The sequence below is a fragment of the Phallusia mammillata genome, chromosome 7, assembly GCF_965637545.1.
Source record: "Phallusia mammillata chromosome 7, kaPhaMamm4.hap1.1, whole genome shotgun sequence".
Lineage (NCBI taxonomy): Eukaryota > Metazoa > Chordata > Ascidiacea > Phlebobranchia > Ascidiidae > Phallusia > Phallusia mammillata.
Genome location: NC_137258.1, coordinates 24647539 through 24660677, shown reverse-complemented (window position 1 = coordinate 24660677; position 13139 = coordinate 24647539). Strand labels below are relative to the sequence as shown.

The 13139-nt window shown below is 39.0% G+C and overlaps 2 protein-coding genes across 3 annotated transcripts; both read left to right on the top strand.

The window, feature by feature from the left end:
* Positions 1-7732: 7732 nt before the first annotated feature.
* On the top strand, positions 7733-10555 carry LOC145239709 (uncharacterized). 2 transcript variants are annotated; one of them, XM_080103097.1, is made up of 2 exons: positions 7733-8639; positions 9069-10555. In XM_080103097.1, the coding sequence occupies exons 1-2, from the start codon at positions 8630-8632 to the stop codon at positions 10157-10159; spliced, it is 1101 nt and encodes a 366-aa protein (XP_079959223.1). In that variant the 5' UTR covers positions 7733-8629; the 3' UTR covers positions 10160-10555. The 2 variants fall into 2 exon arrangements, with proteins under 2 accessions (XP_079959223.1, XP_079959224.1); XM_080103098.1 differs by having other exon boundaries at positions 8847-10555.
* Positions 10556-10616: 61 nt separating this feature from the next.
* LOC145239710 (uncharacterized) lies at positions 10617-13099 on the top strand. The gene is made up of 4 exons (XM_080103099.1): positions 10617-10848; positions 11034-11114; positions 11766-11870; positions 12539-13099. Exons 1-4 carry the CDS (start codon positions 10699-10701, stop codon positions 12683-12685), a joined length of 483 nt encoding a protein of 160 aa, XP_079959225.1. The 5' UTR covers positions 10617-10698; the 3' UTR covers positions 12686-13099.
* Positions 13100-13139: the final 40 nt, after the last annotated feature.

The following is a 13139-nucleotide window of genomic DNA, read 5'->3' as shown; positions in this document are numbered from 1 at the left end:
TGATACTTTAATGTGCTTTTTATCCCCACAACAACGACGACATCATTATTACATACTAGCTCGGCATTTCATAAACACGCATCCCACTGTACCTTGTTTGACTCACGATGACCTAAACCAGGGATTTCTAATATTTTCTTCACACGCCCTCATTTCAAACTTAAGAACATTTATTCAGAACTTTTAACTGTTCAATACAAGAGAGATTATCGGTTCTCATTCGGAGCCGATGGACCCTTAGTGGGATCATGAGCTTTATTCTCAGTGTAGGCTAACTAAATAACTTTTTAGTTTACATTTACTGAAAAATAGACTCGCAATTTTGAACCAGATAGCCCTGTCGTGCAAATAATCCATTTTTTTTTCAAGCTTTGCGTCGGCGGAGAAGAAAAAATATCTGCTTTAAATTTTTCCTCATTCTGGGAATATTAATGATCGCTACAGGAGGTGTCCTATTAGTATCGGGTTTCCCAATAATTGGCGTCGCACTCAGCATGTCAGGGGGTGTTGTTGACTTTGGTGCAGTGGTGTACCACATCACACGTTTGCCCTCAGCTCCACCTACTCCTACAATTTCAACAGTGCATAATGGTGAACTGTTTCGACCGAACCGACATCCATCTTCAACCTCTCTATCTGTGTCTACAGCCAATTTGGGTTCAATTACAGCATTGCCTGACAGTCCAGTGTTAGGACTTCATCAATCTCCAACTTTACCTCAAAACAATTTGCGATCAGTTACATCAGTGCCTGAAACCTTTTGGCCTTTATCTGCAAATAATTTGGATTTATTTTCATCTGTACCTGACAGTCCAATGTTGGAACTCCACCGATCTTCAAATCCAAATTCTTCAAATAATTTGCGCTCAGTTTTACCAGTCCCTGATAGCCCAGTATTTCGACCGCATCAGCTCCCGGAAGTCTCATCTGGCCCAGGAACTGGGACTGAAAGCCCGCCGGACTATTCGGAAGTTTCCGGGGTCTCTTCGGGACAAATCTACAACGAATTGCCACCGCACTATGACGATGTGGCGAACACAGAGGAACAATTGGTTGCAGAAAACCCATTTTAAATCTAAATTCGGACAACATACATTTGTAAATTGAGTTGTATTTTTTGTATATTATTGGATAAAAAAGAATTGTTCAATTTTGCCACATATTACTTCACCAATCAACTTATAGGATTGATTCCTCACCAAAACAAGAACTTTGCTTCATCTGCGAGCCTATTTATAAAAGTTATTTTTTTACGATTTGCACAGTTTATATCTGCACCATTATTTATTTTTTCGTCATTCGTTTTCCTTTGCCTAAATCGTTATTGTACTTGCATTATTTGGTGCTTTATTCAGTTCCAGACACATGCCGCTCAATTCTGCAAGTTGCATAACCATTTTCCCAATTTCTTGGACTAAGTTTCATCTATCTACATAAAAATCATATTGTTTTAACGATTTCTATGCCAAAATCAGCTGTTAGAGTCGAAAGGTTACGAGTGACGCGCAAGACTGAATCTGCAAAGCCACTACTGAACGCAAAAACTTAAGTCAAGCACATAAACAAGCATGGAAGTTACGAAATTAAGCCTGGATGGATCACGTTGGACTTCAAATACCCTGCAGAGGTCAAGCGACCAAGCAAGAAACGTTTTTCTACAAGCTATTGCTGCCAGACACAATATCAAGTTTATAGAGCTCTTATAACATGAAACGTTTTGATCAAAACTAGAGCCGGAAACTTGTGGGTACAAAGGTGTAGTAAATGGCCTTCGTAACCTGCTTAGCAACACCGTGCTTATGTTGGTAAATTTGCGTATAGCGTATAGATCGCGATAACGATCAGCTTCTTCTGGATCTCTGATGATTAGTTGATTGAAGCTATACGTTGTAGTGATATAACTTCTGTTGGTATTGAATGAACTTATTTGCACGGCAATGTCTCTAGTCAAAACACTTCCAATGAATTCTTCCCTATGCGGGAGTTCAAAATAGTCTGCTAGAACAGGGCTTCCCAAACTAGGGGTCGCGACCCCGGAAGGGGTCGCTTAACAAACTTGAGGGGTCGCAAAGAGCTGTACCAATTTTGAAGGAAGTACTCCATACACTGGCGTAAAGTACGGGGATGCAGCACCACCCCGGCCTTGACCTTTGTATAACGTCAAATGTCATTTTTGTTCAAGTTACGTCAGTTTTAAAACGTTTTTAGCTAACAGCAAACGCGGTTGTAGTGACGCCATTGATCGAACAAACGTCGGTTGAAACGCAACACTTGCAATTGGTTTGAAATAGACAGGCATTTTAATGCAACAAAAAGATGACATATAGAGTTGTAGACTAACGTTTAAGTATTGTGTGGCGCAATAACGTTCTCTAATAAAAATAGGTAAGAAATTTACGATTCCTAAGCAGTGTTTAATGTCCGTTTGCAAAGCACTGCAACGGCCTAAACTTGGTGCAAGGTTATAAGTAGTGCCTATTTGCAAAACAATGTGACAGAAACTAAAGGCTAAAGCACGTACAAGGTATCGGTGTTTGGACGTGTAAAGTAGCAGACTCTGAGTACCGTTTGGTTGTTTTTTGTTTTCGCTCGAATTAGTCGTTTCAATAAAAACCACAAGCGTATTTTTTGCATTGTTTATCATGTTATCCGTGCAGGGTCGCGGAAAATTTAAAGAGATTAAGAGGGGTCGCGATCAAAAAAGTTTGGGAAGCCCTGTGCTAGAACAAACAGTCTATAGCGCACCAGTCTCTGTGTACGTTTCTGTAATAAACCAGCGGACGGCGCGGTGGCACGCCAAGCGGTATTATGTGTGGTAGATAAAGGCTACCTGTACTTTCGTCCTCACTTTCAGAGTTTTCTTCATCAATCAATGTCATGAGTCTCGATCAACAAGGGTTTTGCACCTCAGTTTGTTTATTCAATCAACATGCTTATTCAAATAGAAGGTTTAAGAAACAAAACAAGTCGTTAGAAAGTAATAATAACAACCTTTACTCATAATTTCAAGTTCTTCTAGCAACAAACACATTACTCTAAGTAACCATTTTGGACAGCAAGCAAATTAAGTTAACTGCTATTGGGTTAAAACTGTTGTGACCAATTACATTAGCGGTGCGTTTTATCAATTTATAACACGTGGCAATAAACTGCACAACTATGCTCTGGCCATTGGCTCTTGCACAAATTTCCACAGAAAGTAACGTCCAATCACAACATGAGGCAAAACATACGGCTAAAGCTCGCAAACACCAGATCACTCAGTTGCATTTACGTCCTAATTAACTGCGACCGGAAAAAGTCCGAACATGATTTGTCAATACAGTGGGATTTGGATGCTATACATTTTAACTTCCTCGCAGCCTTTGAGCTAGCGAGTCAAAACCGAGCTATTTTGGTAAACAATTATTGCAAAGTTTACACAAATTATGCCGCAACCGCTACAAACTTCTGACTGAAACTTGTCTAAAAAATATTTTGAAAAAATATTTTTTAATACAGGCCAACAAGACACTTGCATCCATAGGCTGGACTTTCTGGCTCTTTTTGTGAAACTGATGACACCGGAGCGAACGCAAAATTAAAACTGCAATGTGACTATCTAAAACTGCCAAAATAATCTACAGGTTCGCAAAACCATTTGACGATTGTTTCAAAATAAATAATGCGAACATAAAATCAAAGTAGTTTATGACTTCCACACTAAATCAATTCAAACGAGAAATCTATAGAATCGTCTCACGAAATTTTATGAGATCAGCGAACCAGTTAGCATTACTGGTTACTGTCAATGGACTTTTTGTAACAAAACCGGCTGAAAAATATGACTTTTGTGATAGAACCGGCTGAAAAATATGACTTTTGTATCAGAACCGACTGAAAAATATGGCTTTTGTAGTAAAACCTAATGACAAAAAATTGGAATCCCACCACTACTTTTAGCTGAATTTTAACATCTTTCCTTAATCCGAATAAAAACTTGAGTCACAAATGGAATTCCCCGTTCACCTTGGGTGTGCAGTGATGTGTAACCGACACGGATTATTGATTTGCAGTGCTTGAGTTGTTTTCGGGCAGTAAAATTTTACTGGAAAATTTTAGACTTGAACGTGTGCAGGTGATTGTAGCGGACTTGAAAATTAGGTTTGAATGACTGAGTTAGACAAATAGAATTCCTTCTAGTTGTTCGCTAAATTACTACGAGAGTTTAAATAATCAGTGTAAGAAAAATTTGAATTGACGAGTTGTAATCATTTTAGATTTTCCAGAAATTCGATTTTGTTGGACAAAATATGAGACGATAGATGTAACAAATTTTTGGATATTCGCTTAAATTATTTATTGATGATTTTTGTCCGGTGAGAAACATGTCATCTTCTTATGAAAGTAAGTTCAATCCATATTTGTAACATGTTCAAATTATATTATTTGCTGGTGGAAAACTTTAATATCAACGGAACCAACCATTTTATTAAAAAAAATCGAAACCTCTCATCAAGTTTCAAATGTGAGTCGTTCGTATCAACAGTGTGGAAATAGTTTTGCATTTTATAAACACGCATCCCCTGTACCTTGTTTGACTCACGATGACCTAAACCAGGGATTTCTAAACTTTTTCGCGCGACCTCGTTCAGTGCGACCCCAAGTGAGCAAACGCCCGCCTCTCACAATGCAACAGTGAATAGTCCATCGGTTCTCAATTGGAGCTGATCGACCTTTAATGGGTGCAATGAGCTTTATTCCCAGTGTAGGTTAACTAGAAACATCCACCAAATATTTTTTTAGTTTACATTTACCGAAAAGTCAACTGGCAATTTTACAACATGGCCCTGTCGTGCAAATAAACCGTTTTTGTTTATAGTTCAAGCTGCGCGCGTTTTAAGACAAAGGTGGACCATCGTGAAAATTTTTCTCATCCTGGGAATACTCATGGTGGCTGCAGGAATTATTTCAGCAGCAACGAGTTCCCTCGGCACAATAATTGGCATCGCAATCATCGCGATTGGAATTGTAATGCTCGGCGGCGGACTTGTAATTTATTGTTGTCACATCAGAGGTGAATCCTCATCTCCAACTACTGCCACTACTTCATCAGTATATGACAGACCGTTGTATATAGGCGGACGACCGTACCAACCTCCATCACCAACTTCTTTACCTCTGTCTGTAAACAATTTGCGGTCAAGTGCACCAACGACTCGTACAAATTCGTCTCCGAGTCTGTTACGTACAACTTCATCAATGCGTATGAGGCGAATGTTTCAATCGAACCGTCGTCCTTCACCAACACCTTTGCAATTGTCTTCAAATAATTTAAGTTCAGTTACACCAGTGCCTGAAAGACAAGTGTTTCAACCAAACCGACAACCATCCACAAATCCTTCACCTCTGTCTCCTAATAGTTTATGGTCGGTTACATTAATGGCTGACAGACAAGTGATTCGACCGTACCGACATCCATCTCCAAATTCTTCACCTTTATCTCCAAAGAATTTGCGTTCAGTTTCATCAGTGCCTGACAGCCCAGTGTTGGGAATGCGCCATTCTTCAACTTTACCTCAAAACAATTTGCGTTCATTTTCAACATTTTTACCAGTGCCTAGTAGTCCTCCAGTTTCTCGACCTCATCTGCTCCCAGAAGTCTCACCTGGCGCGGAAACTAGGACTGAAAGCCCGCCGACTTATTCGGAAGTTCCCGGGGTCTCGTCTGGCCTCCCGGATGTCCAATCTGGCACGGAAACTAGGACTGAAAGCCCGCCGACTTATTCGGAAGTTCCCGGGGTCTCGTCTGGCCTCCCAGGTGTCCAACCTGGCACGGAAACCAGAACTGAAAGCCCGCCGACTTATTTGGAAGTTCCCGGGGTCTCGTCTGGCCTCCCGGATGTCCAACCTGGCACGGAAACTAGGACTGCAAGCCCGCCGACTTATTCGGAAGTTCCCGAGGTCTCGTCTGGCCTCCCGGATGTCCAACCTGGCACGGAAACTAGCACTGAAAGCCCGCCGGACTATTCGGAAGTTTCCGGGGTCTCGTCTGGCCTCCCGGATGTCCAACCTGGCACGGAAACTAGGACTGCAAGCCCGCCGACTTATTCGGAAGTTCCCGAGGTCTCGTCTGGCCTTCCGGATGTCCAACCTGGCACGGAAACTAGCACTGAAAGCCCGCCGGGTTATTCGGAAGTTTCCGGGGTCTCTTCGGTGCAAGTCTACAACGAACTGCCACCACATTATGATGATGTGGTAAATACAGAGGAACAATTGGATGTAGAAAACCTATAGGGCATTTTAAACTTAAATTCGGACAACAGACATTTGTAAATTGAGTGGTTGTATTTCTTTGAAGAGTATTGAATACAAAGAATTGTTAAATTTTGTCAAATGTTACCTCACCAAACAATTTATAGGATTGCTTCCACACCAAAGCAGAAATGATGCTCTTATCTGTGGTCGTAAAAGTTCTTTTTGGACGATTCTTACCCTAAACAAATGCACAGCCAACTTCTGGTTCATTGTTTATTTTTTTACAATTTGTTTTGCTTGGCCTAAACCGTTATTTTAATGTTTGGTGTTTTTTTCAATTTTTTTAGACTTATTTCGCTCAATTTTGTATGCTGCACGACCCTTTTCCTATCTCTTGGACCACGTTTTATTAACCTACCTAAAAATCACATGTTTGTACGATTTCTATGCCCATATATATTCACTTGTTTCTTTTGAAAATCAGCTGTTAGAGTTGAAAGATTAAGAGTGACACGCAGGACTGAATCCGTAAAGCCACAATTGGACGCAAAAACTAAAAGTAAAGACCAAAAACAAGCATGGAAGTTACGAAATTAGGCATGGATGGATCACGTTGGACTTCAAATACCCTGCAGAGGTCAAGCGACCAGGCAAGAAACGTTTTGTATAAGCTATTGCTGCCAGGCATAATATCACGTTTATAGAGCTCTTAAAACAAGAAACGTTTGGATCAAAAACTAGAGTCCGAAACTCCTGACTGAATCTTGTTTAAAATTTTTGGACCAGAAATTTCAATACAGACCAACACAACACTTACAACCAGAGGATGGACTTTCTGTTGGCTATTTTTTTGTGAAAACAGATGATGCTGCAGCGAATGCAAAAATTTGAAACTACGTTAAGTGCCTCTCTAAAACTATCAACTAGTTAACAAATTTGCAAAATCATTTGATTTGTATTAAAAGAAACGATGCGAACATAATATCAACAAAGTTTCTAAGTTTCTCACTGAATCAATTCGAATTCAAACGAGGAGTTGACAGATGAAACTTTTGGCTGAATTTTTACAATTTTGCCTAATTCAAATAAAAACTTAGGTCACAGATGGAATTCCCCTTTTATCTTGTGAGTGTGCAGTGATGTGTAACCGACACGGATTGTTGGTTTGCAGTGCTTGCGTTGTTTTCGGGCAGTTTCAGTGGAAAATTTTAGACTTGAACGTGCTAGTGATTGCAGCGGACTTGAAAATTACGATTTAAAGCCAGAGTTGCATAAACAGAATTTCTATAGTTTTTCTTCGAGTTTTTCTATGCCTGAATATGCGTTTCAACGATTAATTTGCAAAAATTTTGATTGTATATATTTCTAAGCATTTCAGCGTTTGTAGAAATTCGATTTTTTGACCAAATATCGGACGTCAAATGTAAAACTCATTTTCGGGTCTTTTCTTAAAATATTGCTTTCATGATTTATGTCGGATGAGCAAGATGTCAACATCCTCGAAAAGAAAGCGCAATTTATATTTAATACATGATCTAATCATCATTAAGGGTGTTTTGCAAATATCTTTCGAATTTGGGTTTATCGGAGGTGGACCAGTCTGCAGAACATGGCAGTTCCCGACGAGATCTCGTGCGTGCAGGATCTACATGTCCCGCGTGCGCGCGTGCACGACCCGGAAGTTCGCGTGCAAGATTAATTTCAGCAGGCGCAAAGCAAGTAAAAGAGGCCAAGACAGCCCAATTAAATGCCTTTCGTGCGAAATTCCCGCGTGCAAACCACAAAACTTGGCGTGCAAAATGTTTTTAAAAAAAACAGTCGTGCGTGCAGCTGCCACACTCTGCAGACTGGGGGGTGGATGTGCCCCGTTGTATTATTGATTTAATTGACAATTTCCCTTGACCTATGTGTCCACATTTGGGACCACCGAGTACCGTTACTGTTATACTTCGACTTGCTTGAAGCTGAATTTATTGCCAAACTACTAACAAACCCTAACGATTCTGAAACTAAAGCTGATTGTTTTTTGTGATTCTTGTGATTCGACATTCTACATAATTCCTGGCCATAACGTATCGTTTTACGGGTCGCTGTTCGTGTTAGAGTGCGCAGAGTGTATTCATTTTTTTTTCTTTTTTTTTCGTCTGTTGTGTTACAAATTTATACCTATTCAGGGTTGCCATACCGTCCTTATTTCTAAGAAATGTCCTTATTTTTGACCTCAGTTCTTATTTTGTCTTATTTTTAACAATTACAAGCAACAGACTTAGTGAAATAACAGTCAAATCCCTGCTACAAGAATAATTAAACCTAGACCTGAGCTGTTGTGAGATGCACAAAGTATTTTCTACGAACAAGGAGTTGCTGGAACAGACTATTTTTGGCAGATAATATGGCATATGGTATGTCATAACTCGTATATATGCAATAATTTGTTTGAAAACGTTTGTTTCGTTTTGTGTAAAAATCATTTTTTGATTTGTCTTTATTTTTGTGTCCATGTCGATGACAACCCTGCTCATAATGACAGATCCTGATTTATTTAAGTTTATAAAGTTTTTGCATTTTTTAAGATCATGTCTTATGCTCTTAGCCTGGATGTTTTTTAGACACATTTTCTGACGACGCCTCGGCGACCCCGTTGACCCCTTGACTTGTTTGTGACCCCACTTATTGACCGTTTCGACCAACATCCTAGAGATTTTGGTTTTGCTTTAACATATTTTGGTCAGTTAAAAAAAAACATATAGAAAAACTAATTTCCATTTCAAACAAAAGTAGCTACTATCATGTAGATAAACCTTCTTTTTTATTCTAACTTTGGCGCCTAGGAACCAGCAGGTGGCAGTGCTTGAAAGTTCTTCTCACTGCGGGAGGTAGTCTGCTCGTTGCAGGAATTATCGTATCTGGAGCTCTGTTTTCGTACGTACCAGCATTTGGTATGTCAGCTCTCGCGGCTGGAGCTGTTATTCTCATCGTTGGGCTTGTGTATTACCTTCGCTGCATCAGAAGTCATTCCTCAGCTCCAACTACTCCCTCACCAACGACTCGTACAAATTCGTCTCCGAATCTGTTACGTACAACTTCATCAATGCGTATGAGGCGAATGTTTCAATCGAACCGTCGTCCTTCAACATCTTTACAATTGTCTTCAAATAATTTAAGTTCAGTTACACCAGTGCCTGACAGACAAGTGTTGGAAATGCAACAACCTTCAACTCCAAATTCTTCACCTGTGTCTCCTAATAGTTTATGGCCGGTTACATTATTAGCTGACGGACAATTGATTCGACCGTACCGACATCCATCTCCAAATTCTTCACCGCTGTCTCCAAAGAATTTGCATTCAGTTACAGCAGTGCCCTACAGGCAGCCCAGTGTTAAAAACGTTACAGACAGCCCAGTGTTAGAAATGCACCATTCTATGCCTTCAACATCTTCACGTGTTTCTCCAAACAATTTGCGTTCATTTTCATCAAATCCTGACAGCCCAGTGTTAGGACTGCACCAATCTCAAACTTTACGTCGAAACAATTCGCGATCATTTTTAACATTTTTACCAGTGTCTGACAGCCCAGTGTTAGGACTGCACCAATTTCAAACTTTACGTCGAAACAATTTGCGATCATTTTCAACATTTTTACCAGTGTCTGACAGCCCAGTGTTAGGACTGCACCAATCTCAAACTTTACGTCGAAACAATTTGCGATCATTTTCAACATTTTTACCAGTGTCTGATAGCCCAGTGTTTCGACAACATCAGCTCCCAGAAGTCCCACATGGCCCGGAAACTCGAACTGAAAGCCCGCCGGACTATTCTGAAGTCCCTGGTGTCTCTTCGGGACAAATCTACAATGAATTGCCACCACACTACGACGATGTGGTAAACACAGAGGGACGATTGGATCCAGAAAACCCATAGGGCATTTTAAACCTAAATTCGGACAACAGACATTTGTAAATTGAGTTGTATTTTTTGAAGATTATCGGATAAGTAAGAATTGTGGTGTTTTGCCAATTGTTACTTCACCAATCAGTTCATAGGATTGATTACACACCAGAACAAGGTGCATTGCTTTTATCTGTAAAAAGTTTTTTTTGTACGATTTTTCTCCTAAGCAAATGCAAAGCCTATATCTGCACCATTGTTTATTTTTCCTCAATTTGCTTTGCTTTGCCTAAAGCGTTTTTGCACTTGTTGTAATTTTTAGTGTGTTAAAGTTTATTCCAGACTATTGTCGTGTAACTATTCAAGCTGTATGACCCTTTCCATATCTCTTGTGCCACGTTTTATTGTCGAAATAAAAATCGCATTGTTTTTACGATTTCTATGCCCAAACGCTCGCTTGTTTTCTTTTGAAAATCAGCTGTTAGAGTTGAAAGGTTACGAGTGACACGCAAGACTGGATCCGTAAAGCCACAACTAAACGCAAAAACTAAAAGTCAAGCACATAAACAAGCATGGAAGTTACGAAATTAAGCGTGGATGGATCACGTTGGACTTCAAATACCCTGCAGAGGTCAAGCGACCAAGCAAGAAACGTTTTAATCAAAACTAGAGCCCGAAAATTGAGATTTTCTGAGTCAAAAACGTCCCATACAACTATTCACGTAAGTTTTGATCCAATGTTTTACGTTCAAAAGTAAGCCGTATTAAATGGTAGTTCATACAGTTTTAAGTTCTATTTTAGATACATGTACTTTAAAATCCTGTTCTTGCAGTAGTTTAAGTCAATATAAATTGATAAAAATGCATTAGAAAACTTGTAAATTTTATTACAACGTTTTGCATTCAGGATCCAACAGTACACACAACTTTGGATGACGCATTTACAAGTGTGATGTCATCACTCTCAACATGCACAAGACAATGCCTGGTGAGTCACATATTTTTTGTTGAAACTTGATGCCAAAGTTTGTTGTTATTGATGCTGTCAAACCAGTGTTTTTTAGCAGGATATGCATAAAGCAGTTTTACACTGACGAACGAACAAGTACCTTTAGTCCTTTCTCAATTACATTTGGCCTCAGTCTATAACATAGTTGCTAAATATGTCTAATTTTGATCTACCAGCCCTTCAAATGTAATGTCTGTAGATTAAATGGGTATTAAGAACAATAAACGTCAACCATCCAAAAATTCACTTTATTATTATATAAGACCAAGGTTGCAATAGGGCAGATTTTCCATAAAATTTCACAAAGTCGGTGATTTTTTAATGTGGTTAGCACTAAGAACGGAGTGTGCAAAATAAACTGAACATAAAGAATCCTGAATTTGTTTGCAAACCAACACATAAATACATGTTTTGCATTTCGGTAGTGAGTACAAAATTAGATCACATGCTGAAAGAGTGTCAGCATATATAATATCGCAACATTTCATTACTATATATAAAGACTTAGAAATGTGGAACTGCTTATTAGGATGAACGAAAGCCAGTTCAAACTGCAAATCAACAGAATAAACTGTGTTGGGACGGCAAATTCTGGTGATGAATATGATACATTGTATTGCTGTATTCCAGAAATATTATCGAAGTACTGAGCCTTCCACTCAAAGCCGACAAGACCAACGATTCTGTCACAAATATCTGCAGCCAAAATACACAGAGCTACAAAGAAAAAATCCAGTAAAGTTGTTTGATTTTTTCATTCGTATTTGTTTGATTTTTTCATTCATAACTTTTGCCAGTTATACACAGAGTTTCATCCTCACAGGTTCTTGTGATTAGAAATTAATAGTGATGGGACAAGTACCCGGTACTTGGTATCGATACTCGTACCCGGTATTGAAATATTTTACCTAAATTTTCGATACCAACGTTTGATACCGAAGGTCGCTTTTCACTATAAGAATAAGGGCAACTTTTTTCCAATATTTGTCTCAGACAGCACAAAATCGGGAAAAAGTTCTGCCAGGTTATATCTACTTTTTTCGCCATTGTGTGGAAATCACACTTTTCTACATGTTTCTGCATGTGTGTGTATGAACATGTACCCTGGCCATGGCAGATAAATTAGCTTGTGATACACAACTGAGTACAACACTATATTTAAGTACTCAGTATCGGTACTCGCTTCAAAATCTGGTAGCGTCTCATCACTAGAATTTAATATTTCTGGATAAAAGAATCTATATGCATAAAAAAGTTTTTTCCAGTTCAATTGTCTTATTATTTTGCTTTTTGAACTACAGGCCCTTTTCATGTACTTCAAACATTTAACTACATTATCCCTAAATCAAGCCCAAGTGGCTATTTCTGACAATTAGCTTTAACTGTTTTAATGTTTATTTCAGCTTGATAGAAGAGAAGGTTTAAACATCGTCGTTGCCCCGGGAACGTACAGCGTGACTGCGGGTTCCCATGGTGACAAGGCCCACCAACAAACTCATATCGTTAGAGTTGGTCACGGTGAAACGGCATCTCTAGATTTCAATATTTGAAGTCAAACGCTGCAAGCATTTGGATGATGATCTTTGTGAGAATTAGGTGATGTTATTCACCACACATTTTTACTTTTTATAATTTGCTGAAATGTGATGAATAAGATTTTATGTGGACTAGATAACAGCATTATTGGATATGTCGAGTTTAATTAAAGACAAGACTTTTGTATCTCACTGAAGAATCCAAGGCTATCAAAACTTGCCTGCTGTTCAATACAGGCAAACTAATTGAATGTAGCAGATGGTGTATTGACATAACAAGTGCCACCTATTTTGTGATCCATCTGTTTCTGGTTTTCTGTATGAATGTGTCTGACTACCCGCATTTCTGCATTTTGTTTTGTCACTTGTCATTTACTTCACTTTTGGAGTATTTTTGTTTATTTTTTTCTAAATAAATGTCAAGGCCAATTTAGTGTCATTGAGAAATCCTTTTTTCATTTGTTATCAG